This window comes from Felis catus, chromosome A3, assembly GCF_018350175.1.
Source record: "Felis catus isolate Fca126 chromosome A3, F.catus_Fca126_mat1.0, whole genome shotgun sequence".
Classification (NCBI taxonomy): Eukaryota; Metazoa; Chordata; class Mammalia; order Carnivora; family Felidae; genus Felis; species Felis catus.
In genome coordinates, this window is record NC_058370.1 from 115073625 (window position 1) to 115101342 (window position 27718).

Genomic DNA, 27718 nt, shown 5'->3' on the forward strand with positions numbered 1-27718 from the left:
GTAGTGGAGCCTGGACCCCCAACTCGAGCCCCAGCACTGGACAAGCGCTCAAGGACCCTCACTCTCTAGGACAAGAACTGGCCCAGGTGCCCCAGCCCATCTGACTTTCTCTTGACTTCTCTTCTCTGGATGCAGCAAGTAAACTGAACATCGGCTCTCCATTCCAGGAGCAACAGAGACCATCCCAGAAGACCCCGAGGGTCCGTATCCACACTCTGCCATGTCTCTGTGTCTGTCTTTCCGAGGCAGATGGAAGATGGGGCAGAAGAACTCACTGGGGGGCTCCTCGCAGCTCCCCAAGCAGGACTACAAGGCCCTGAGGGAAAGGTGCCTGATGGAAGGCCGCCTCTTTGAAGATGACAGCTTCCCGGCCAGCCTGTGCTCTGTGGGCAGCGGGCCCCTATTGCGGAAGCTGCCGCCCGGCCTGCAGTGGAGGAGGCCTCCGGTAAGGGGGGAGTTGTGGGGAAGCATCCCCTCAACACACACACACACACACACACACACACACACACATACACCAAGTCAACCCAGACCAAAGAATGGTGGAGTGTTTCAGATGCAGCATCTTACTCACTGTCATTGATTTCCATGTGAGGGGAATGGGGGAGTGCCCACATTCCTATTTTCCAGATGGAGAAAACCAGGGGTGATGCTGAGAGAAGTCTGAGGTGTGCCTCTCCCTCAGCTCCTCCCCAGAAATACACTGGGCAGCTGTGGCCAAAGTACTGTCTGACCTCATCTAAGATGGTAGGACGCCCTGAGTCTCTGCTGAGGCCATCTGCAAAGAGACACATTTTCACATATCTTCACTCCCAACCCCAAAGTCAGGCCCATGGAACACGTAAATTAAGAAGCTATTAATCACTTTACAACAATGTTCTTCACTTTATAAAGTGCTCTGATGGTTCCTTTAAAAGGCAACTTAATGTGTTCAAAGACAGTCTGGCCCCCGCCAAACTTGATGTACACAAACGATTTCCCAGTCACATCTATAACAAAGTAAAGTCAGTGTGTGCTACAAATTCTCTACTCTTCTGTGCCCATCCAGACTTCTCATCAAAGTCTGCAGCCCCAGACCAAGTCCCTTCTGTGCATTAGATTCCCAAGTGGGCTTCCCAATCTAGAGAGCAGCCAAGATTCTACTTTTCCCAGAAAGTTTGGAAACTGCTGACATAGAGTCTGTCATACACCTGACCTCAGGAGAGCTGTGCCAGTGCAGAACCCCAGGGGTTCGGTGCTTCCCATGAAGCACAGACCACTCCTCCCCACCTCCCACCACCACCTTGCCCCATGTCTCAGCATAGAAAGGCAAAGAAACCATTATTTTGGAGGGTGGGGTGGGAAGGCATAGGACCATGTCACTGGTCCTACCAGTGTCATGCCATGCCAATGACATGCAGTGTCATGTCACTGCCAATGTCACTGGGACACTTCTGCTTAACAGGGAGGTGGGGAGGAGGGCAGCAGGAAGCAGAATGTGAAGGAAGGAGAATGTGAAGATCTCTAGGAAAACATGAGAACACCTTCCAAAAGACATACTTCCATTTTAAACAGAAACTCTAAGAAAAGGCATTGTAGGTACAAGCTCTGTACCTCAGTGCCCACACAGAGTTCTCCAGGACTCCGGCTTATGTGGGCTGCAAGAAGGAGTGAGAAGTATGGTGGGCTGAATCCAAATGCCAGATTGTCTGGGCCAGCCCTGCTTTCACATGTATCCTATATCTATGTCCCCACAAGTCCAGTCCTGGGGTATGGGAAACTACAGTCGCTGTAGCTCCAGGAACTTCTTCTTGGTCAGAAGGATGATTCCGTCTGTCACTGCAGGAGCTGCACAGCAATCCCCAGTTCTATTCTGCTGACACCAAAAGGCTGGACCTGTGCCAGGGAGTGGTAGGTAAGTCTGCACAGCCCCTGGAGACATAGGCCTGGCACCTGTGAGCCTGGCCCAGCCCAGAGTGAGGGTGGGGAAGAGGAGAAGTGAGAGATCCCAATGGGGGAAAATGGCCACCCTGAACTCCACCTTGAAGTGCTGTGGCCTTGCTGGGAAAATGATAACAGCTGGTCCTCTGAGGATGTATGGGAATGCCCAAACTTGCCTAACAATAACCCTCGTTACCAGTTGACAGGTGTAAGTTTTGTCTGGGGAGAATGTGCTCTCTCTACTCTAGTCCCCTTAATGAGTCCTTTTCAGCACACCAGTCACTAGATACCCCAGATAGAGTCCAAGTAAGCCCATTCTCATCCCAACTTTCCTTTTAGGGGAAAGGGAAGGGAAATGTAGTGATACCCATTTGGGGTAGGGGCTACTGGGGAAGGGAAATGTAGTGATACCCATTTCACAGACAGAAAAATGGAGTCTAGAGAGAGCTGAGGCTTTCTCAGGAGAACGTAAATCACTTACAGAGGTAGGACTTTAGAAAAGTTTGGTTGTGTTTGGGTCCAAGTTCCTGAGGATGTGGCATTCAGGAAGCTAAAAGCTGGTCCAGGAATCTGACTCGATTCTTGGTGTCAAGTTGAGATTCCAGCCAATGCCCCTCTCCACCTCCTCCTCACTAACTGTCTTCCTCTGAGTAGATCTTTCCCTTCTGTGAAACTAGGCTACAAGTCCAGAGGATAGCAATTGGGAGTAGGCATTTCTTACATGTGATAAGTCCTCAATAGATTCATGCAGACACTTGTAGAATGTGCCTGAATGTGTGGTACATCCATGCAGACACTGTACTCTCTGGCCTAGGTGACTGCTGGTTCTTGGCTGCTTTGCAAGCTCTGACTTTGCATCAGGACATCCTGAGCCGTGTCGTTCCCCTGAATCAGAATTTCACTGAGAACTATGCCGGCATTTTCCAGTTCTGGGTGAGTATCCTCCTGGTGTCCCAGCCCAGAGGAAGCCATAGGAAAGAAGGTTCTTGGAAGAGTCATGTCTTTGCCTCCTGAGCTGACTGCCTTCCATGGCAATCTTTACTCACCAGTGGACACTTTCTCCTTCCAGTTCTGGCACTTTGGGAAGTGGGTTCCTGTGGTGATAGATGACCGACTTCCTGTGAATACAGCTGGCCAGCTGGTCTTTGTCTCTTCCACTTACAAAAACGTGTTCTGGGGAGCTCTTCTGGAAAAGGCCTATGCTAAGTAAGCAACCACCAGAATTTTTTTCCCTTCCCTTCCCTTCCCTTCCCTTCCCTTCCCTTCCCTTCCCTTCCCTTCCCTTCCCTTCCCTTCCCTTCCCTTCCCCACTCTCTCTTTCTGTTTATAACTCATCAATGCTGGGAGAGTGCAAGAGGAAGGAGGTACAAGAGCCACTGAGGCATGGCTCCTTGAATATAGAAGTGATGTATCCAGAATCTCTTATGTAGACTTTTCCCCATCTGAACAAGCAGTCAGGAATTTTGTCTTTTCCCTAATGGATGGAGTTATTTAACAAGCACAGGAAGTCAGAGTGTAGATTTTCCTTTGCCCCGGGGATGGAAGGAAGGAGTAACAGGTGCATGCCCAGAGAAGAACCAAACAGGGGGTTCACTAGACTCACTTGGATCATCCTAGGCTACAATACAAATGCCCCTTCCCTCTCCTCCCATGTTTACTCCTTCCCCGGGCAGGCTGTCTGGCTCCTATGAAGACTTGCAGCGTGGACAGGTGTCTGAAGCACTTGTGGACTTCACTGGAGGGGTGACAATGACCATCAAGCCGGCAGAGGCCCCTGGCAACCTCTGGGACATCCTTACCTGGGCCACCTACAGCAGAACCCTCATTGGCTGCCAGACACACTCAGGGGTGCGAGTGGGTTGTGTGCTGGCAGAATGTCCTCTCCTGTTCCCATCCCCTTCATCCACCAACTTCTGTCCTCACCTCAGTGTGGGCCCTGACACACCCACCCAGCTCCTACACCTAGAGTCCTGATGTTCAAACCAGAGCGGCCATGCAGGGGTGGGCAAGGCCACAGTAGTATGCAGACGGCATGCAGACAAGGGTGCTGACAGTGACTAAGTATCACCCAGGGGCAAGATGCTTTACTAGCACAACTGGTCTTTACTGCCTGATTTAGTAACAACCAAGAACTTCTAACTAGAGTAGGGAGCTCTGGGTTCAGCCCTGCCTCCAGGAGCAACTGCCATGCCACCCCACATGATGGTTTAGCAGCTCTGAATCTGAGTTTGTCCTGTGTACAATGGGATGGGGCTCGCTGCAGAATGGCACCCTGATTTAGAGGCTCTAATGAGACTGTGGGTGCCGAAGAGCTTTGACCACTGTGAGGACACAGCGTGGGTCTCTCCCAGCCCTCCCCTTAAGCCCTTGCTTGACCACACAGGTCCCTATGACCCCCACATAAACCGTTAGCAGTGGGCTGACAGGAGTTCTCTTGCCTCCACAGAAAGAGAGGGTGCTGGAGAACGGGCTGGTGGGCGGCCATGCCTATACCCTCACAGGAATCAGAAAGGTGGGTGGAACCAGCCCCTTTCTTTCTCTTCAGGCCCCTCTCCTTCTCTCCCAAGGCTTCTCAGCAAGGCTCCAGTGCATGTTATTATTTGTGCCCAGTCTAGAGAGGCAAATTGTCTGATGGGTTTTCCAGGCCTGCTAAAGCAGGTGGTGGGTGCCCTGCACCTGTGCACCTGTGTTCTGGAGTGATGGGGTGGGTCTGGCCTTTGCCACCTGTGGGTCACCATCCCGGTCCCTCTTGCCCTGTGGCAGCCCAGCTGATCAGCCATCCAGCCCTGCTGGACTCCACCCCTCCCTTGAGACCCCTTCACTCTGGGCTGCCACTGATGACCTTCATATCTGGGGCTTCCCACCCAAATTCTTACTTCTTTCTCAGAAGTTCCTTTTCGTCAACCTCTCAGGTTCTTTTCATTGCTATTCATCTTTCTTCCCCCATTGAGGGAAAGATGAATCAGACAGGGTCCCTGCCTACACAGAGCTTATAGTCAGGTATGGAGACACATCATATGCAAGAATGGTAAGAAAGCAAAGTCGAAAGTTGGGGGGCCGATAGAATAGACAAAAGGATTTCAAGGTTCAGAGGGAGGAGAGAAGACATTCTCCTGATTGGGTTGGGGGAAGTCAGAAAAGACTTCGTAGAGGAGGTGACATTGAGCTGGCCCCTGAAGGGTGGCTGGTGAGGGCACTCCTGGTGGAGGAGGCCACACGGAAAAACATGCAGGTAAGGAATCTACCGGTTCAGTCTTAAATACCCCCTGATGTCCCCTGGAGGGCCTGATGTCCCCAAGTCCCTGATTTCCTTTAACTGTTTTAAATTTCTTGAACTCCACTGCAACCTGACTTCTTCCTCCTCCCAGATCTGCACCAGTCATGTGTGTGTGTGTGTGTGTGTGTGTGTGTGTGTGTGCATGCCAAGAGCTTTTCACTTATTTTCATAGTCCTTTAACAAAACTTAGATTTTTATGTCAGTGTGCTGTTGCAGAAGAATGAGAAGTGCTTCATGCAGTGCCTCAGAAAATCTCCAGAACGCTGTTCAGTAGAAAAAGTGAGGGACAGGAGAATTTATATCGTATGCTACTTTTTCTTTAAGAAAGAAAGGGCAGTAGGGGCGCCTGGGTGGCTCAGTCGGTTAAGTGTCTGACTTCAGCTCAGGTCATGATCATGTGGTTCATGAGTTTGAGCCTCTCCTCGGGCTTTGGATTCTGGGTCTCTGTCTTTCTCTGCCCCTCCCCCACTCATGCTCTGTCTCTCTCTCAAAAATAAACATTAAATTTTTTTTAAAAAGGCAATAATAATATATATCCATATTTGAATACAGAAGCATTCAAAGTGTTTGGAAGGAAGCATGGCTGGAAATGGAGAGGTCTAAGTAGGCAAGAGACTACTTAATACAGCGCTTTTCATATAATTTTTGTTTTGAACCATGTATTTTTACCTGTTAAAATCCATTTAAACAGGGGCGCCTGAGTGGCTCAGTCAGTTAAGCGTCCGACTTAGACTCAGGTCATGATCTCACGGTTCGTGGGTTCGAGCCCCGCGTCGGGCTCTGTGCTGACAGCTCAGAGCCTGAAGCCTGTGTCAGATTCTGTTGTCTCCCTCTCTCTCTGCCCCTCCCCCACTCGCGCTCTGTCTCTCTCTGTCTCAAAAATAAATAATAAACATTAAAAAAAATCCATTTAAACAAATGAGATGTAGTCGACTTGACATTTCATTGATTGATGTTCAGTTTCTTTAGTTGATAATTACACCCTGCTTATGCAAATTGTTAACAGTAGGGAAGGGCAGGGTGAGGTCAATAAAGAAACTGTATTATTTTTGCAGCTTTTCAGTATGGCAGTTACATGTTTATGCCTATGTTTTGTTGCATGTTTATTTAACATATTTAACAAAATTTAGCACTTACTCTGCTCTAACTAGTGTTCTAACTGCTTTACAAATGTTAACTCAATCCTTACAACAACCCTGGGTGTGGGCATATTAGCCAAGTGGGGCTGCCATAAGGAATCACCACAAATCGTGTGGCTTCAGACAACAGAAATGTATTTTTTCCCAGTTCTGAAGCTGGCAGTCTGAAAATCAAGGGGTCGTGAGAGCCTCTGAAGGCTCTGGGGGGCAGATTTTTTCTCACCTCTTCCAGCTGATGGTGGCTCCCGGCTTCCTTAGCTTGGAATGCAGAACCCAATCTTTCCCCCCCTCTTCACATGGCCTTCTCCTCTGTGTCTTTCCCCCTCTCCTTCCCTTCCCTAGTCACTAGATTTAGGATCCACCCTCATCCAGGGTGATTTTATCTCGAGATCCTTAATTTAATTACATCTGCAAAGAGCCTTTTTCTAAATAGGATCACCCTGACAGATTTCGGGTAGACCGGACTTTTGGAGGCCACCATTCAACCGATTGCAGCGAGATGTGACAATTAGCTTTACTTTACAGATGAGGGAACACACAGGTTAAGGAACTAGCCGTAGGTCTCAGCAGCTAAGAAGCAGCAGAACCTTCTTCTCTTCTCTTAACCCTCAGCGCCTTTAATCTTCCCTTTCAAGGTCTCATCTGGCAGGCACAAGTCCCACCCAGATATCTGCAACATTTGCATCTGGCACTCAGCCCAGCCACCTAAATTGCAACTCCTTTTGCACAGGTGACCTGCAGACACGGACCAGAATATCTAGTCAAGCTGCGGAACCCCTGGGGCAAAGTGGAATGGAAAGGGGACTGGAGTGACAGGTGAGCGCCTGACACCGGCTGCCAGGGGCCAGGAGGGGGCGGGGCAAGCCGGCAAAGGAGCTGGCCGCCTGCACACAAATTCACAAGTGTTCTCTTGGGCTCCAGCCTGACAGGGGAGCTTTCAGATTGTGAAGGTCAAGCTCTCACATTCATGAGATGCTTAATGATATATAGATTGTGTTCTCATTCATTATAATAATTGAGCTAATGTTTATTGAGAGCTTGCCAGCCCTGTGCTAAGTGGCTTTGAATATTTTTTTTCTCCCTGCCCATGTTTATTTTTTTATTTATTTGGAAGTAAAAATTGCACTTACTTCACATGTGCGGAAGTCTCCCCTATTTGCGTATTTCCACCAAGCACTTTGAATTTTCATTACCTCTAGTCCTCTGACCAATGCTCTTGTAAGGTAGGGCGTTTTATCCCCATCTTACGGATGAAGATGTTGATGCGTTAGCGAAGGAATTCCTCGAGGTCTCTCAGCATGACTCGAGCAAGGTGTTTGGAGTCTAACCCAGTGTTCTTTTCCTGGTTCAGTGTGCTCTTGAGCCTGCTGAGTCAGAGGTAGACGATCTGGATTGGCCTCAACCTTCTGGTGACCGGTCATGACCTCTGGGCTTTCCGCTATTATCGCTATTATCGGAATGTGATTCCCTGTGTCACCCTCCAGGTATTTAGTTTTGGGCGGAGTCTAGGTGAAACTGGTCTAGGTGACATTGTTCCCCTTCTCTCGGGGTCAGAACCCTATGCTGCCTGCAGTCTAACGTCTGAGAACAGGTTTTTTTTGTTTGTTTTGTTTGTTTCAATGTTTTTTCCCATTTTTAGTTGTTTATGGTGGGGAATTGACGCAGGGAAGCCTTAACTCCTTCACAGTCAGCAATGAAGTTCAGAACCATGGGCTTTGAAAATACAGAGTACCAATGTAGGCTCAAATACTCTCAGACATTTCATAACTTTGTGACTTCTGGAAAGCGAATTAATCTCTTTTAACCTCTGTTTCCGAATGCGTAGAATGGCAATAAAAATTGTGGTCAGCCTTATATGAGAGAAAGTATGTCGAGAGCCTGGCCCAGAGCTTGGGGCACAGTGAGGGATGAGTTAAGGTTACGTGTTACTTTTATAAAGCAGGACGTGAGGTGTGGTTGTCTGCAAAGCAGCATGAAGATGAGGTAAATAATGACATGGCAGAGGATTTACTAAAGCATCTCTGCCACGTCCTCTGCAACCCTTTCATCCCCCCCTGGAAACATCCCTTTTCTATTTTCAGCTCGGGTATGTGGGAGCTACTGAGCCCCAAGGAGAAGATTCTGCTCCTGAGGAAAAGCAATGACGGAGAATTCTGGTATCTGACTCGGGGACTCGGGACAAACACTCTAGCTTACATTTGGGTACCCAGCCTATTTATCGGGTGCCATGTGTATGCCAGGCACCTCTTGTGTAGAGATCAAGAAGACCCACTAGGGGCCCGCAGTCTAGCGGGCAAACAGCCCCTGCAAACGGTCACAGTCTCTACAGTGAGACCTGTGACCGCTGGTGTGGGGCTCAGTGGACCCTCAAAGCAGAGCAGAGGGCTGGCTGGCCACCTCCTTCTCTCTGACTTGCGCTCTGTCTCAATCCACTCAATCCTGAGGTTTTGCCTTTCCTGGCCTGAAAGGAAGATGAGATTATAAACTCTGAGCCATCTCACTTGCACCCCCCAGAGCGCCATGACATGACTCCCACCCGCCCCAAAGCCACTCACCCCTTTTTTATGAAAAGCCACCAAGACACCCTGAGCTAATATGGTTTCTGGGTGTCTGACATGAGCCCCATTTGTTCTCTTTGCCCTTCGCTTTTTGCCCTTACTCTTAACTTCACCCTTGTTCCCACGGGCCCCCTTCTCCCATTCTGCACCCGTTCTAGACCGCTGCGACCCCTCTCTCTTTGGAAGTCATCACTGAACTGCAAAGCCCTGAAAATACTATTATTTCCACTTTACAGATAAGTAAACTGAGCATCAGCCAGTTCGGCTAGCACGCTTTGACCCACAAAGTTGGCAAGTAGGGGCTAACAATTTTATCAATTTATAATTGAGAACTGACTTGTGCAAATATTATCAAACATTTGTATCTTAATTGGCTAGTTATGAGCGCCTCAGTTCAGCTTTATCACCGCAATCCGCGAAACAGGAACATTGCCGCCAGGCACCCATTGTGGGAGGCTGCTTGCAGCCACGGGTAGGAGGCAGGAGGGTGGTCCATCACCCCTGATGCACTCTCACGCTGATCTAGCCAGCTGTGCTCTCCTGTGTCCAAGGCCAGCTCAGCAGGGTGTGGTGTGGGGCTGGGGCTGGAGGGGCAGCTTGGTTCCAGCCCCCACTCTGGTCCTGATGAGGAGACGTCATGCTATTCCCTCTTCCTCTCCACAGGATGACACTGAAGGACTTTAAAACACATTTCATGCTTCTGGTCATCTGCAAACTGACTCCGGGCCTGCTGAGTCAGGATGTAGGCCAGAAGTGGACATACACCATGCGGGAAGGAAGATGGGAAAAGGGGATCACGGCCGGTGGCCCGATGAAGTCACCCCGAGGTAAGCACATGCACAGGAGCCTGGGCCCTTGGGGCTAATGTGGCAGCTTGGCCAGCAGGGGTGGGGATGCGGGCAGAGCCGCTGGGGATGGTGGTGAGGCCCTCACCCTGCACGGGCCATCTGGCTGAGGCGTGGAGGGACTTCACTGACCGAGCTGTGTGCTCTGGCCCTGGGCTGTGTCCTCCTCGGCACACATGCCATGGTAAAAGGGTGGCTTAAATCTTTGGTTTTAGGACAAGGTCGTTTCCAAGCTGAAATAACCACCCTTTCTTTCTTTCTTTCTTTCTTTCTTTCTTTCTTTCTTTCTTTCTTTCTTTCTTTCTTTCTTTCTTTCTTTCTTTCTCTTTCCTTCTTTCCTTCTTTCTTTCTAAATCTTTATTTGTTTTTAAGAGAGAGAGAGTGAGCGAGGGAGGAACAGAGAGAGAGGGAGATACAGAATCTGAAGCAGGCTCCAGGCTGTCAACACAGAGCCTGATGCAGGGCTCGAACTCACGAACTGTGAGATCATGACCCGAGCCAAAGTCGGACACTTAACCGACTGAGCCACCCAGGCGCCCCGAAATAACCACCCTTTAAAGGCAGGAGTGAAATGGTAACTTTATCATCTGTATTGGCCCCTCCTTGCCTACGGTTCTGGTAGTGACATAACATCAAGGATTCCTAGCTCACCGGTTACAGGGGGCAAACGTGTCTGAACTCTCCAAGTGGAGAGGTTTGGTGACTGTGTCCCTTTCTCCACAATGGAGGTGCTGAGCCATCTCTTTGGAAGGAAAGACCCATGGGGTACGGTCTCAGCCGGCCAGGCACCCTTTGCTCCGGCTCCCCCCTCCTGCCAGAGAGGTCCGCCCCAACGCTCAATCTGCCCTTCAGCTAAGGCTTTGTCCGTGTTAAAATGCAAACCTCCCTGAGGTCATGGACATGTTCTCCTCCATTCATGAATGCAGTCACTTTATCGGGCAGTGAGTGTGCTGGGTGAAGGGGCTACAGCAGCGAGAATACTCCGGTCTGCATGTCTATGGCAGAACACGGGGTGAGGAGGTGGAGTGGGAGGGTGGATAGAGGGGAGGCTGAGAACCCGACTCTGTCCACATGGACCTCTGGGTGGCAAGCCCAGGGGAGGCGCCCTGGGTCTGTGGGAGCCAGATGCTAGGGGTGTGGGGAGGCCTGACCCACCTCTCTGTGTTCTGCTGCAGACACATTCTGGAAGAACCCGCAGTTCCTGCTGTCTGTCTGGAGCCTTCAGGAGGGCAGGAGGTTCCCTATGCCCTGCAGCGTGCTGGTGTCCCTGCTGCAGAGGCCCAGGCACAGGCACCGCAACTGGAAGCCTCACCTGGCCATTGGCTTCTACCTCTTTAGGGTAGGTGGGCCTCGGGGGCATGTGGCCTCGCGGGGCGTCTCCCACCACTGGTCATCCTTTCTTCCATTTCCCGACTTCCTCCCCATCTGCCTCTGTCTACAAACAGACCTGGGTGCAGGCTTTGGCTCCATCCCTTAGGAATATGTCATCTGGAACAAGTCACCTCCTTGCCCCTGAGCGTCAGCTTCCTCTGTAAAGTGAGGACGATGATATTTATGCAAAGGGTAGAGTAAAAGAACATCACGCACCAGGGCTTTATTGTGGTGCCCGGCACGCAGTTTCTATAATCAGTACTGGTGGCTGGTGTTCTTTTCCTCTCCCAAGGAGCCAAGGTTGCCTTCCCTCACCCTTTTCCAGAATTCTTGATGATGGATTAAAATGTCCCTGACTAGAACAGCAAGTCTTAAGGGAGGGAAGGGGGCCTCTGGCTAGAGCCTCCCTATACATCAGCCTCCGTCAGTTAGGGCTCGTGCAAGAGTTGGATTCGTGTCTAATGAGGTCTCTCTTTTTTTGTGTGTTTCAGTTGAGCAAGGTGAGTTCCACACTTGACCAGCTGGCCCTGGTTTGGAGTGATATCACCCGTGAGGTTCAGCTTGACCATAGCAGCCTTACATAAGGAGCTACGAGGATGTCTGGCAAAAATGCTGGCTGCCCGTGTGTGTAGAAGAAATGAGTGCTTGCCAAGGACCCTGAGAAATCCTTCGGCATCTATAGGGAGGTCTCCGAGCCTGGTGCAGAACCAATAAATTTTAGAATTTATTAAATCCCTACAGAAATAGCTAGAGGCTGTCACAGCATAGGGACAATGGTAATCACATCCTTGCCTGAGTTTTGAAGCTCATAATAAAACAGATCTATAACATATGGGACATTGGGAGACCATGCAGCCCATCTCCTTGGAGACAAGGGGCAAAGGCTCGGGAAAGTGGGACAAAAATCCAGGCAGAGGGCAAGAACCACTCTGTCCCTTACCTGCAGTGGCAGCCTAGAAGGATCAATTAAGGTTTGAGGTATCCCAGCCTCCAAAAGGGTGGGAGCTAGTGTTTTGTTTCCCAATGAAACAGGAGTGGAAAACTTAATTATTTGACATTAAACTGATTAAACTGAATTAAACTGATTTTTTTTTTAACAGAAACCATTTTTGCATTAGGTATCTTGGGTCAGTTTTGGTTTTTTCCCTCCTGTGGGAACATGAAGGCTCCCAAAGTTGCCTATAAAATTTTAAAAATAGTTATTTATATCATGCATCTCTCTCTCTCTCTCTCCATATATATATATGGGATATATATATATATATGGGTTATATATATATATATATATATATATATATATATGGGATATATATATATGGGATATATATATATGGGATATATATATATATGGGATATATATATATGGGATATATATATATATGGGATATATATATATGGGATATATATACATATGGGATATATATGGGATATATATATATATATATGGGATGTATATATATGGGATATATATATATGGGATATATATATATATATATGGTATATATATATATATGGGATATATATATATATGGGATATATATATATGGGATATATATATATATATGGGATATATATATATGGGATATATATATATATATATATATATATATATCAACCTACAATTAAATTATAGACAGAACAAAACTATAAGCCAGTTCAAAATTTAAAAGACAAGGGGCGCCTGGGTAGCTTAGTTGGTTAAGCATCCAACTCTTGATTTTGGTTCAGGTCGTGATCTCGTGGTTTGTGAGTTCAAGCCCTGCATCGGGCTCTGTGCTAATAGTGTGGAGCCTGTGTGGGATTCTCTCTCTCCCTCTCTCTCTGTCCCTCCCCCCACTCTCTCTCTCACAAAATAAATACAGTTTAAAAAAATTTTAAAGGCACGAAAAAAGTCATACATGGATAAAGTAAGCAGTTGATTCTACCAGGAACCCTAAACCTAGGACAGCTAATATGGCTGAATATAAAATTTAGTTCTGAGATTCCTAGAGGCCAAGGCAAAGATGGCAATAGGATGATTCCCTAGTTCTCATCATCTGATAAAGAAAGCATGCATCATCAGGAGATTTATTTTATTTCTGTGGCCTTGAGTAGAATCTGTGAAATATGTTTTTATGTGGGTAGGTCATGTCTTTGTTATCTGTATATAAACTAGAGTGAGGATCCTGCTTATGGTCCTTGTCTCCCTCCACAGCCCTGAGTGAGAGCAAAGGGGAGAGGCAGCAAGAGAGAAAGATAGGGAAAGATAGAGAAATAAAGGAGGAAGAAAGGACAGAGAGAGAGAGAGAGAATGAAGGTGAGAGAGAGAGTAAGAGAAAGAGAGTATGAGATAAAACAACAACAACAACAAAAAACCCACACGTGTCCAGGCAATGTCAGAGCCGGAGCCCTGATTCAGGTCCTCTGAACTTTCATCCTACTCTCTTTCCCGTCCACTGAGATGATGTAGAATGTCCAATTTATCCGTATGTAGCTGTTATAATGTAGGCGGGGAGATGTTTGGCGGTCCACCTGTATGGGTGACCATAATCACGTCATAATTAACCTTGAAGTTGTATCGCATACATGGGGACTGCCACGGGAAGTGTAAAGGACATGGACATTGGAGGCTCAGCTGCCCTGAGTTCCAACCGTGGCCGAGACTCTTACCAGCTGGGTGACCTTGGGTATATGACCTGACTTGTCTGAGCCTCACACCCTTAACCGTAAATGGAAAGTACAGGCCTGGTGACGTTTCTCACATCATTTGTATATGATGTTGTTTTTAACATAAAGTCAAGTGAATTGACATGTCTACTCAGCCTCGCACAGGGTTCCAGCAACGGTATCCATTCCTGTCATGGTCTATTCTTTCATCTCCACTCCTCACCCCTTCACCCCTCCCCTGGAGCAGTAGGGTTTGGCTAATCAGAGACCACCTTATCCTGTCTCCTGGCCAAGGGTCCCAGGCCAGGCTACACACCCTGGGGATCACCTTAACTGGGACTCTTCCGTCCTCCACCCACAGCACTATGGTGACCAGAGGAGACTGCCCTCTGAGTTTTTCTGGAAAAATGCCCCCATAAGATGGCCTGAAGCATTTCTCACAGAGAAAGAAGTGAGTCAGGAACTGCAACTGGAGCCAGGGACATACCTCGTTGTGCCCTGCACATCCAAGGCTGGCCAGGAAGCAGAGTTTGTCCTGAGAGTATTCTCCAGGAAGCACATCTTTCAGTAAGGACATGGGACTTCCCTGGAGGTGGGGGCCTTTTGGGGCTAGGGGAGATACAGAAGGTGAGGTGGAAATGGCAGAGGACGGGGTCTGTGGCCGACACAGAAGAGGGGTAGGGAGAGCAGGGAGCTCCCTGCATGAAGAGCATCCTTCTCCTCTTCCTCCCCGCTCTCCTTCTAACAAATGAACAGTCTGCTAGACATTCAAGAGAAAGAGCTACAACAGGCTTGGCCCTTGCCCTCTGGAAGCTCAGGGCCTGGAAGGGACGGGACATATGAGTAATTATTTATGCTATCCTGCATCCAGTGCAAGCATTTATCTGCACAGGGTGTTAGGAGAGCACCAAGGAAGAGCATCTGAGCCAAACTTCCATGGTCCTGGGGGGAGACAGGGCTGACTTCAGGGAGGTGTTAGTTTCTAGGAGATGCATAGAGGGGATTGGGCAGATGAGGAGAGGCCGTCATCAATGAGTAGGCTCAGATGCCAAAAGTGTGTGTAGGTGAATCAATATACAAACACATTCCAGCCCAACTTATTCTTCTGCTTATGATTGTTTTGACACGACAGCCCTTCAATGCTTAGAATCCAGTTCCCTTTCTTTTTTTCTCCATGGTTTGGCCCTGGGTAGTCTGACTTGACCTCAAGCCTCACTGCCTGTCGGTGCCGAGTCATACATATGAGTAGGAGTAGTTCAATGTGGGTGGAGACAATGAAAGGGGCTTGGTGTGAGCAAAGGTGGGGAGATGAGGAACAGTGCCAGGCATGTTGGGAGGGACAAGCAGTGTGCTGGGCCACATGGCTGCTCTGTCGACTTCAAGCAGGAGATGTGAGAGTAAGGCATGAGAGCTGGGCAAAGCCCACATGGCGCACGGCTAAGGAACTTGGAAGATGTGTTCCTAGGGGAGGGAGACTGTTGGCCAGAGTGCTCCTCAGATGATCCCAAGAAGTAATTCTGCCTTCTGTTTTCCCTCAGTGAAATTGGATGCAATTCCAGTGCTGTCTTCTCTAAGGTACGTAGGCAAGTGGGATTCTACATGCAGGACTGTTTCCAAAGCCAAGATGGTGGGCTTCTCCCCTCACATTCAGGCTGTGGGGGAAAGTCGGCAGATCCTGCAGACCCTACTCCATGGCACCCATACTTCATTACCTGTTGTGCCCTGAGGGCACCCAGGTTCTGCTGTTTTTCTATAATTTTAAAAAATTTATTTATTTATTTATTTATTTATTTATTTGGAGATAGAAAGAGAGCATGAGTGGGGGAAGGGCAGAGAGAGAGGAAGAGAGAGAGAATCCCCAGCAGGCCCTGTGCTGTCAGCACAGAGTTCGATGTGGGCTCAACCTCATGAACCATGAGAGCATGACCTGAGCTGAAATCAAGAGTCAGACCCGACTGAGCCACCCAGGCACCCCCAGGTTCTGCTGTTTTTGCACCAGAGGAGCTGTCCTGGTCACATCCTTCTGGTCACATCATTGTCATTGAGGGTCCAGAGCCCCAGGTACATGGGTGATACATTTACTTGCTTTTGCTTCTTTCTACCTGATGTTTCTTTTGCCCATTTCACTGTTTGCTACTTCCCCAAAGGCAGTGAGAATTGGAGAAACAAAGAATGTGTGAACATGGTGGTAGAAAACTTAAGATAGTGCACAAGGTCAAACTTAGGGATTTCTGGGGCCTGGGGGTCATGAGACGTTAGTGCGCCCATGAGCGTCCACGTATCCAGGTGAACGACTAAGTCTTTCTGTGTGTCTGTTCCTATAGGAAATAGTAGACAAAAATGAAGGGCAGGATGAATTCTTCACTAAACTCTTTGAAAAGGTAAGTTGACCAGGTGTGGTGGCGAGCAGTGGGCGAAGCCGGGGACTGTGTACTGACCCTGTGTACGAAGCACGATGTAAGGCTGCTCTTTGCCAGACTGCCACTTTCTATTTAAGTCCTCAAGTTTTTAGACAACTGGGGGAAAGTGGACTGTCTCCAGAAGGCTCCTGTAAAATGCATATCTCTTCTTGAAAGCAACATTGATCAGTTGTAGGAGAGAAAATGGACTATAGTAGAGCCAAGAGTCAGTGTCGGTAGTGGCTCAGAGCATGGTCATGACAAGCCCTAGCAGTCTGGGAGAGCTCAAGGAGAAAGATCCCTTGGGTGGTCACCTAGAGAGGGGATAGGGCTGGTAAGAGGGCATTAGGGAAGAGGAGGGCCTGGGGCTACATACCTGGTTCCCTTGAGCTCTTTCCTTGGGTTGACCCAGATCAGGAGGCCAGTGGTATGTGTGCAAGGCTCTGGAGGCCCCTCTGTCCCTAACCTTTAGGGCACTAAATCCATTGAGGAATACGGCAAGAAATACTCTAGAAATATGGGGTCTGACACCTTAGTGAGGTCATTAAAACTAGAAGACCATGAGCTCCTTGTGTTCATAACACTGGATTTAATTCACTATGTGCCTGCACCTATGTTCTCTCATATTCACCCCTGGAATTTTGCATAATGTAGTCAGAGAGGATAGTCAGACTCTTACATAAGTTGTTATAAAGGTTTTCCTCCATACCAGAGGTTTCCAAACATTTTCTGTTGCAGTCCTTTTATCTAATGGAATCTCACCAAGAACCCCAATATGTAAAAAACAGATTGAAAAAAAGGTATATTGTGAGTATGTATCTATTTCATAAGCTCAACTGTATGTTGCTTGTATTTCATTTATATTTTTTAAAGTTAAATGTTAATGTAAAGGATTGCTTCTGAGAAACTCTGAAATTAAAATTTGGAGCCTTGGCTGAAGATGCCTTATTAAGAATAAAATTCACTGGCACCTGGGTGGCTCAGTCGGTTAAGCATCTGACTTCCGACTTCGGACCAGGTCATGATCTCACGGTTCGTGAGTTCGAGCCCCACATTGGGCTCTGTGCTGACAGCTCAGAGCCTGCTTCGGATTCTGGTATCTCTCTCTCTCTCTGCCCCTCCCCTGCTCATGTTCTGTCTCTCTGTCTCTCAAAAATAAAACATTAAAAAATAAAATCAAATTCAAACCAAATAGCTTGCCGAACTTTTGAAGCATCTTGATAAAACCCAATTTGAAAATCACCATTATTAGTCTGCTTCTTAAGAGCCCTGCCCTGCTGGGGTCCTCAGGACTTGACCCCCAGCATCACTTATTCCACCCAGAAATGGCATGTGTACCATGCTGAGCTGATGCGGGAGTGGACTCCCAGCCCTCTTTTGTGGCGGCCGCTCTGCATCTAATGAGCCTTCGGTAATGATGGTTTTCTCCTGCCACTCTGCTTCCCCTTCAGTGTCCAGAAATAAACGCAGTGCAGCTGCAGAAGGTCCTGAACCACATGACCTGGTCAAGTGAGTATTTCAGAGTCATCCTGTAGGACTCCGGGGACACAACGTTGCTGAACCCTGGGTCTGTTCTCTTTCCCCTGTGGAGCACATTAATTGCTGCACAATGGTCCCCCAGACAGCTGTGTCTTACATCAGGGGGTCATGTGGTCTGAGAAAGCAGTAGAGAAGTTTATGTAGCTTGGAAAATAGTGTTTTGGTTTTGGAGGTTTTCTTGCTTAGTTGGGGTGTATAGAGATACATGGCTGTGAAAATAAATATTTCTGAAGTTTTGCTAGCTTGAGAATTTGAGTAGAATATCCGAGTACTTCTTGGCATATAAATTCTGTGTGGAAAACCATACCCAAGCTGGTACATAAATCTTAAGTATTGACGAGCTGACCAGGGAACGTTCTAATGAACTCGTATTTAAATTGACCAACCTATAAAAATCGAAGGAGGGGAGCACATTCCCTTAGGGGGCTGCAAATGCTAGTGTGGATGCCTTCATATGACGCTTGAGAAAAATTATTAGGAAAGCCATGGAAAGTCCATGGAAAAATGTTTATATGTATATTTTAAGAGAGAAGAACATGATTTCTCTGGGGAGAAAGAAGGACTTCAAAATGAAAAAAGTAAACCAAACAATTAAAGGGTATTTGCCACCTAAGATATGTTATTACTTCTCCTTTATGTGAAACCAAGACTTCAAGTCCAAACAAATTGTAGTCCAGGGTGTTGTATAGCTCAGGGCTTGGAATAATTTCCAGATGGTTCCTCAAAGCCAAATTCAGGTATCATAAAAGAGCCAGAAGGAGAGATTCTAGAAATTATAGACTATAAGAGCTCCCCCACATCTTGGGGGGAAAAATCTAGGGAAATTATCTAGAAGAGATAGCTTGTGCACATTTATAATTTTTTAGATTATTTGATCACAAGCATGCAAAATGGTGTTCCAAAGAGTGTATGGGCAAATTGCTTTCTTGTAGTCCTTTGAGAGAATTTCTGGATTGGCAGATCAGAGAGCTGTGGATTTGGGCAAAATACTTGGTAAACTATCTGATGATAAATTATGACATGTGGGTTGTAAAGTAGCAACATGAGATGTGTTCCATTCCCAAGAGTTATATAAATATAAAACCGGAGGGGTAATTCTATGTTATAGATGAGAGTCTCTAAGTATAGACGAGGGTCTCTGGTTTCTACCCTTGGTGCCCTTCATCTCCCCAGCTTTTATCAATGACTCAGAAGAAGACATGGGAGGTAGGCTTTTCAGATCTGCAGATGGCACAAAGCTGGGAGGAATCATTAGCATAATAGACAGCAGAATTGAAAATGCCCACAACAGACTGTGCCCAAAACCAAAAAGATGAAACAGAGTCGGGTTGATAATGAAAAACTGCCATTTCATTATTTTTTTAAAAATTAATTGCACAAGTTCCTAACAGAAGAGATCTCATTTTTGTGGAGGTTTATGTGAAAGATATCTGGTTAATTTCATTGACCTGGAGCTTAACACAAGCTAACAGTTTCAAGTTGCTGCTAAATCAGCTCATCTGAATTCAGGCTATATTTAATGAAAACATTTAGATTTGTATTTTTGAAATTGTGTTGCAAGAAAGATTAGAGACTAAGAAGTTTTAGGAAGTGTTCCATGAAATAAAAGGGGTTAGATTCTGCGGTCAGTTGTGCTTGGGAAATTCTGCATTAAACAAAAACAAAATTTCCATGTTGGCTCCTCAGTACCTATTATATGCTAAGATGCATGGTGAATGGAGAAAAAGGGTCTATAGATACAAAATATTTCAAATGTATTTGAACTCAAAACACTTTCTCTGCAGAACATCATCTTTGGAACATAATTTTTGGGAAGTGCAGCTGGAAAATTTGGGAAGTCATAGCCCCATTGTTCTCTGCTCAATCAAACTGTAGCTGAAGGAGTACGTTCCCGTCTTGGTTCTGCATTTTAGAGAGAAGGTGGCAAAGCATAGGGTCTAGAAGAAGGTGGAGAGGGTTTAGAAGCCATGTTTAGAATGCAGGAGAAACATCGAAGAGCAGACGGATGTCTGTTCATGCTCTTCTGGAGGCAGAACTTGGACTAGGGATTGAATTTTGCAGGCGGTTCTTTCGGAATTAACATAAATTTCTCCTGACTGGAGCTATCCAACCATGTGAAAAAGTGAGCACCCGTAACTGACAGACCATCCACCAACCACCTGAGGAAAGAAACCTCCCATTTAGGTGGAAGTTGAACAAATTAATGTCTCAGATCTCTTTCAGACTTGGGAGCCCGTGACTCTGTGAGGGTACCTCTCTCCTAGGTACACAGGGCTCCATTCATCTGACCCTCTGTGGAAGAAGACCAGGCTATAATCAGGTGTTCTCTGCAGGGTTTTATGGTGCTTTTTGGGTGTAGGAATCACCACTAAGCCTTCTCTCTTTTCCCTGCCCTCTTGTTCCTACTTCCTGCTACTCCCCACGAATGACAGTCATTAGAACCTACAGGTGGCCTAGATAGTGCTGCCTCTTACTGTTAAGAAAAGGGCTGTGCAGTCCTAGGGCGGGGCCCCATGCAGACTCTTTCTGTCCCTCTGCAGGTCTGGGGAGTGCCCAGCCTTTCTTCAGCCTGGACGCCTGCCAGGGGATCCTGGCCCTACTGGATGTATCTTTTCAGGTTTGTGGCAGGACGCATGCTGCTGGTGGAGAGCCTCGCTCTGGGCCAGGCTGCCTGGGTTTGAATCCCAGCCCAAGCACTTACTATTTGTGTGATCTCGGACACATCATGTAGCCTCCTTGTGCCTCCGGGTCCTTGTGTGCACCATAGAGATGCTACAGCTCCTCTGTAGTATCAGTGGGAGAATGCAAATGGGGTAACCCAGGCAAAGTGCTGTCATCGATTACATTTTCACTATTAGCTATTGTTAAAAATAATCTTATTTCCTGATAGGGAGGATGAGGCAGCTGCTGGGTGGTGGTTAGTAACAATCCCCCAAGTAACAAGAAACTGTTACAAGAGCCTCAGGGTTCCAAGTTTTCATTTGGTGACAGGGCAGTGGCTGCTCGCCTTGACAGATCAGGAAATCAGAGCTCAGTAAGTTCAGTGCATGCCACAGACTCTGCCTTCCTGGTTCCGATGTTTCTAGCAAACCCTCTTTCTACGTGAACCATTTAATCATGGTTTAATTATCTGTACTACAGAGAGGTGTGTGAATGCATGGTGGGAGGGTTGTGAATACCAAAGCAGTCTTTATAGAAACTTTGCAGACAGCATGGACATCACGGGACGGGAGTCAGGTGCACAGGCATTGCAGGAGGTCCCAACCTCATCACCAGATGCAGGAAGTTCATCAGCCCCCCTTTTATCATACACTCGAGAGGGGAGTGAGTACCCACCTCACCTATGAGGTGAAAATGAAGTAACGTAATTAAAGTGTGTAACTCGGTCCTAGAGCCACCCGAAGGACCCAGATGGAGGTGTGTGTGACGATATTTTGACCCAGTCTTTCTGAGGCAGGGGTATTTGGACATGGCTCAAAGCCACTCATTAAGCTTTTAACCTTTTCTAAAATGACTAAATAAAAGAGCCACCCTGTGACTGACCCCTTCCAGAAGTTGGTTTGAGCAATTAATAACATAAAAAGAGTTACTGTTTTTTATTTAAATCACATCAAATTGGCTGGGTCGAACTCTCCTGTCTCACTAGACGGTAGCTGTTTTCATCACCATCATCACCGCCGTGATCAGACTTCTCCCAGTGTGGCTGTGTTCTGGCTCATTCTGTCCTTTCCTAGCAAGGGCGAGGGAGCCGTGGGCTGGACTGACCAGCCAGCAGAGGCCAAGTAGGGAGATCAGACACGGGACAGGGCTGTCCACAAATCGCGCACTGTTGTGGGGAGGGCCAGCTGCCCCTCTGAGGTGTGAGTGCAACTCCCCTGGCGGCTTTGACCTTAACCTTCTATCAGCTAAATGCGTCGGGTACCGTGAGCATCCAGGAGTTCAGGGACCTGTGGAAGCAGCTGATGCTGTGTCAGGTAAGAGCGTGTCTTCACCACACGTCCCTGAGGGAGGGGCAGAGGCAGCAGCTCTGCAAAGCTGGGTGAGGCACCACTACCCCTTCAGCCCCGTGTACCCCACTCTTCACCCAGTCTGCTCTGCTCTCCCTCCGGTGGGCCAGCCTTCCGTCTTTCCCAAACTCAGAGAGCCTGTTGCAATAGTCTCCTGGATTTCTTTTCTTTTTTTTTTATTTATTTTTTAACATTTATTTATTTTTGAGAGACAGAGCACAAGCAGGGGAAGGGGCAGAGAGAGAGGGAGACCCAGAATCTGAAGCAGGCTCCAGGCTCTGAGCTGTCAGCCCAGAGCCCGATGCGGGGCTCGAACCCACGAACTGTGAGATCATGACCTGAGCCGAAGTCAGACGTTTCACTGACTGAGCCACCCAGGCGCCCCGATAGTCTCCTGGATTTCTAAAGTGCACGTCTGATCATGTTGCTTTGTTTGAGACTCTCCACGGTCTTCCGATAAAGTCTGAACTCCTTAGCATGGCATTTAAAGTCCTGCATCAAGTGGCTTCTTCCCATTTTTCCAGTTATTACTCACAACTGTCCCTCTCACCTTCCTGAGTCAGAAAGCTGGAAGCCCTTCAAGGTTTAGGATGACGTGCCTCAATCAAGTACATTTTGCTATACCCAGACTGGCCATCCCCGTGACAAAAACAAAAGCAAAAAACGCTCCCTTTCTCAGAAGCCCGGACCCTCTGCCTCTTCTCGTGCTGGCAGCAGGTGCTGCTGGCGGAGCCTCACGATGGCCAATAGCAGCATGGATGCTGGGGCATGGCGGGGGCGGGGGGGGGGGCTCTCATGTGGTGCACAGAAACGCTTGGTTCCCGAGCCTTTGGTGTGGCTTCTTTGCAGGAGGTTTTCCACAAGCACGACAGCAGTCACTCAGGATACCTGAACAGGACCCAGCTGCAGGCTGCCATGAGGGATGCAGGTAGGTGCAGGCCGAGCAGGTGCTGCGGGCGGAGCGGGGAGGGGAGGGGTGCGTGGCTTCTGAAGTAATTCCAATGTGCACGGTTGCTCCCTGAGTCCAGAGGCCCAAAGATGTGGATCTGCAAATAACAGAAGGATTTATTATTGCTATCACTATGGTCATAGCTAACATTTGGGGGGCGGGGTTGGAACAGCCACTCTCTCATGTAATCTTCAACACCGTGGGATAATCCCTACTTTACAGAGGGAGAAGTTAGAGCTCAGGCAAGTTAGGTAAGTTGTCTGGAGTTTGAGTCCAGGATGATCAGGCTCAAAAGCGGATGCTCTTGACCACGGCTGCATAGACTGCCTCCTGCCTTGAAGGCCGGTAACCCGCTCGCTAAAAAGATCCTCATGCTGGTGGCCGAAGGGGGCAGGAAGGGGGAGTTGAGATGAGACAAAGAAAATTGGCTAATAATTAAACTAATGAGCCCCATAAAAGAAGATCCCCGTGTTATCAGGATTCAGGTCCTGGAAGGGGAGGGACAATTTCAATCAAGGGACCTCAGGTGGAGGGGAGGGGATATGAGGTCCCCAGCACACATGGGGGGAGTCTGTGTTCAACGCAGGAATCATGCTCAGCAATGACGTCTGCCAGCTGATGCTTATCCGCTATGGCGGCCCCAACCTCCAGATGGACTTCGGCAGCTTCGTCCACTTGATGCTGCGTGCAGAGTACATGGAGGGTGAGCTGGGGGGAAGGAGGCAGGGCCGGTGCTTCCTCTGCATGCCTCATGGATTGCCCACCTGCCCCCAGTCCAAGCAGGAGAGAAGACAGCTACCAGGGCGGAAACAATAGGCCAGGAGCTATGGGGCACGCTGGCTCTGCACCCAAGAAACCCAGCTATGTTGCTCCAAACTCATGTATACCCTGCCTGTCCTAGAGGCAAAGGTCTGAGGCAGTTCACTTACACTTGTAAAGTGCACACATGGCTGCACACAGGCTAAAACCGGGTTTGCAGGTGAGGGGATGGATGGAGGAACCAGTTTGTAATGTCTCCAGACACATCTGTGTTCCTTTCTGGTGCATGTTCACAGATGCCTTTCAGAACTTAACCCAAGATGGCAAAGGGATCTACCTCCAGAAGCCAGAGGTAAGCCCTTCTCTGTGGGGTTGACACATCTCATCTTAGAGAGAGGTGGTCACGGCATGTCCATGTGAAGGACCAGGGTTCTGGGTCCTTCATTCTACTGAGTTTGGGATGTAGCCCTGCCTTGACTACACCTATTTGTCTATTTGCCAGCTCTTTACGAAGCACTCACTCTGTGCTGGGCACCTATGCAGGGACCAGGAGACTGACTCAGGGGACCCAATAACTATGATTACAATAATGCCATGTGACAAATCCACCTAACTTCAGCAGTGACAGCAACACTCATGGAGCTCCCCGGCCACGTGGCTGGAAGTCAGTGGATCTCAGCTGGCTGGCTCATGATCAGTGGGTGAACGGGGGGCTTTTCTGGGGTACCTTCATTGAGGAAGCTCTGGCCAGGCTAGTCTCATGGTCTCAGGACAATGGCAGAAGCACAGGGAAGTGAGCTTAAACACGCAGGGTATCTGAGATCAGGCACATCGTGCCTTGCAACTCATTCTGTTGTCCAAAGCAAGTCATGTGACCAAGCCTACTTCCAGCACTTGGGGAAAGAGCCTTCTCCTTGTCATGAGAGGAACATCAAAGTCACTTGCAGAGGGCACGGACACAGAGGGGGGTGAAGACCCAGGCCAGCAATGAAGTCCAGCATAGACAGTAATAAGATAGCTGATCTGAATAGGGCATTTCACAGAGGCCTTTCTGGAGGAGGTGACATCAAAGTTGAAACCTTAAAGATCAGAAGGAGCCAGGGAGGCAGAGTGGAGAGTAGGAAAGGCTCCCTCCTCTAGAGGGAACATTGTGTGCAGTCCTGGCTAGAGTATAAAGAATGACAAAATTGGCTTAAGATGTCTGGAAAGATCAGGGTCAGATCTTTCTCAACAGCTGGTTTAGCCTTCCCCATAAAGGTAGGGATTCTGATCTGTCTGGATGTCCTCTTCTTGAACTTCATACAGTGTGCTTTGCATGTAATAGGAGCTTCACGAATGTTTGTTGAGTGAAAGAGGTGATAAACCGAGAGAACAAATCTGTGCCTGACACTGATTGTCTTGCCCGATCCTTCAAACCTCATGGATTTACTGTGTACCTGCTATGTGTCAGATGTGGTGCCAAGTGGGGTTTGCTGCAAAGACACTGGAATCTGGAATTAAACCATCTGCCCTTTCTTTGTAAAAACACATCTTCTATTTGGGCTGCTTAAAAAGGTCCTAGTAAAAGCTGAGGTTTCTTCCTTGACCTCAAATGTCCATTTCATGTAATATTTTCCCAAGATATTGGGACCCTCAGCATATGTCTCACCTCAGTCATGGCCATGTCTGAGTGTGAAGGTAAGATTCAGCTAGAGGGACAATGGTTAGAATCTTTTGGGTCCATCTCCATCTCAAATCCCCAAGCTCATGTCCAGATCCCAAGCAGTGCTTCTATAGTGCAGACTCAGAGCTGGGAGAGCAGGACATCATGAAACAGGGTAGTCCACAGCCTGAGCAGACCCCAGCAATGCAATGTGCCATCACGGGAAGAGAACTGGACTGAGCCCCAGGTAGAACCCACAGCACTCCTGTAACTAGGTGTGAGACCCTAGGCAAATCAACTTGAATAGATCTGGACCTCAGCTTCCCCACATGTAAAATGAATGAGTTGCGCTAGGTGGTCTCTAAGGCCCTCTTCAGCTGTAACCACCTCTGGTTCCATGAGAAAGAGATCCTTAGGGCCATCCAAGGAGGCCTACAGGGAGTGGCAGCCAACTTGTTAGAATTTCACGCAGGTTTTCTCTGACGCCATTGGTAACTTCACATTATCATCTTCATCGCCACCATCATCAGTATCATCATTTTGATGTAATTGGCTTGGAGAGTGGTTTCTCCAAAGGTTCTCTCTGTGTGAGTTAGAGGGGCTGTTCATCACACCCACATAAAGCTGTCAGACAAATGGGCCCTTAAATGTAAACATGTAGAATAGACTCTAATGGATTTCTGCTACCCAGTTGGTCCACACACCTGCACACCGCTGTCATGAGCATGCCAAGTTGAATTCATGGCGGAAAATTGCATTGAGAACTGAATACAGAATCAGCCTGTATCTTGGTTATCATCATTCACCGGCACCATGAGAAGTCAAGGTTGATTATATTTCAGGTTGATTTATACTTACTACCAGATGGTGTGGTCCCTCTGGCTAAACCATCCATTAATGTCCTGTCTCTGTGGCTTCCCAGGAATGAGGGGGAGGAGGTCCTAAGTCTTGTGTCAGCCTCCTGGGTCTGGTGACAGAGAAATGAAGCACCCTTAGCTGAATGTCACAGGTGGGCCTGCACTGACCGTAATTTGCTTCCCCAATATATTCAGTGGCTGATGATGACTCTGTACTCCTGAGAAGGCTGGAGCCCTGTCTGCCTTCACTGAGAACTCTGCATGTGGCTCAAAGGTAGCCTTTGACTGAAACCAATCCACATTCAGCCCATTTACTGTTCTTCAGGACCGTGTCTCCAGTCATCGCCTTCTCAGCTGGGAAGATTTCTTTTCTGCAGACCTTCCCCTTGGATAGGCAGTGTGCAAAAAGGGAAAGGAGTTAGCAAAGATTGCCTTGGACTTGTAAAGACCAATTGTCATTCTCCAGCCACAACCTTGTCACAGCAGGGATGTCAGCTGACGTGGTCTAAGAAATCTGACTCCAGAGTTGGTATGTCAACCTTTAACAATACTGCCTCCATGGCTGTCCAATTTATTATTTTTTTAACTTTGAAAAAATAAAGATTTATTACTTATAAGACCTGGAAATTACATAGCACCCCTAGGGCTGCACAGTGAGGTTGTTGTGAGGGGAAGAGAGAGAGAAAGGGAGAGAATGCCTGGGGTTCTCCTTTTATTGGGGTTGTGGGCAGGGTTTCATGGGTTCATTCTCTGTTGGTGAATTTTAACACAAGAGTGGGAATTTAAAGTGGGAAGAGGGGGGAAAAACAGAAACAAGAGGTTCAAATGGTCAGTTATAGAAATGAACCAAGATCTCTCTATCTAGTCCTATGGCTGGTAAAGTGTTTATTTAAGATGCCTGGTCAACCAAAGCCTAAGTCAGATCCTTGCATTACAAGAGAGAAAATAACAACAGCTCTCAAGGCTTATGCTACAACAAGGCTGAGAATGAAATCCAATGCGTGAAGTTGGCACAACAGATGGATGGAAAGAACCTGAGCCACTGATGACTTTATTGAGCTACTCAACCAACTCTGGAATCATCTGTCTCTAGACTTACTGCTAATTCAATGATAAGCCTTTTTACAGTTTATGTTGTTGTCGATCACATGTTGGTCGCTTGAAGATGATGGCTATCCAATTTAAATAGCCTTAACTTTAAATAGCCTTAGCCAAATATCCCATTTGGAGTAATAGTCTAGGTTTCAAGATCTGAAGAGGGACTAATATGTCCTTAAACAACTGTACCAGCATCTATAAATTGGTGGAGGCATAGGCTAAATTTCAATTGTGTGGAGGTGGGGTGGGGCTATATTGAGCTTTTAAGAACACAGAATATGAGAGGCTTGGCAGAGTCCAGGTGGGTTGGGCTGGCTCTGGCATTTGAGGTCACTGGATGGTCTTCTGCTACCATATCTTCAGATGATTGAATTGTGTGGCGGAGGGCGGGGGGGGGGGGGGTAGGTGGGAACCAATGGATTTAAAACACCTGAATTCTCAAAGGGCTCCCTGCATGTAACAAGTGTCAATCTGTTTACTTGACCTATGGACTATCCATTTCAAATAATTCTCCATACCCTCTCCGTACCTACTTTATTTTTATTTTTTTAAGTTTTTATTTATTTTGAAGAGAGAGAGAAAGAGAGAGAGGGGAACAGAGGATCTGAAGTGGGCTCTGCATGGACAGCAGAGAGCCCCATGTGGGACTTGAACTCACAAGCCATGAGATCATGAACTGAGCTGAAGGCAGACGCTTCACTGACTGAGCCAC

The 27718-nt window shown here is 47.7% G+C and overlaps 1 protein-coding gene across 1 annotated transcript; it reads left to right on the forward strand.

Moving 5' to 3' along the window:
* Window positions 1-27329, forward strand: CAPN14 (calpain 14). Its single transcript, XM_003984351.4, has 21 exons — window positions 1-445; window positions 1825-1894; window positions 2735-2853; window positions 2990-3126; window positions 3594-3768; window positions 4367-4432; window positions 7067-7152; window positions 8418-8492; window positions 9558-9721; window positions 10915-11078; window positions 11602-11610; window positions 14118-14323; window positions 15295-15331; window positions 16081-16137; window positions 17607-17664; window positions 20235-20299; window positions 21600-21668; window positions 22551-22629; window positions 23237-23353; window positions 23706-23761; window positions 26104-27329. The coding sequence occupies exons 1-21, from the start codon at window positions 221-223 to the stop codon at window positions 26128-26130; spliced, it is 2061 nt and encodes a 686-aa protein (XP_003984400.1). The 5' UTR covers window positions 1-220; the 3' UTR covers window positions 26131-27329.
* The last annotated feature ends 389 nt before the right edge of the window (window positions 27330-27718 follow it).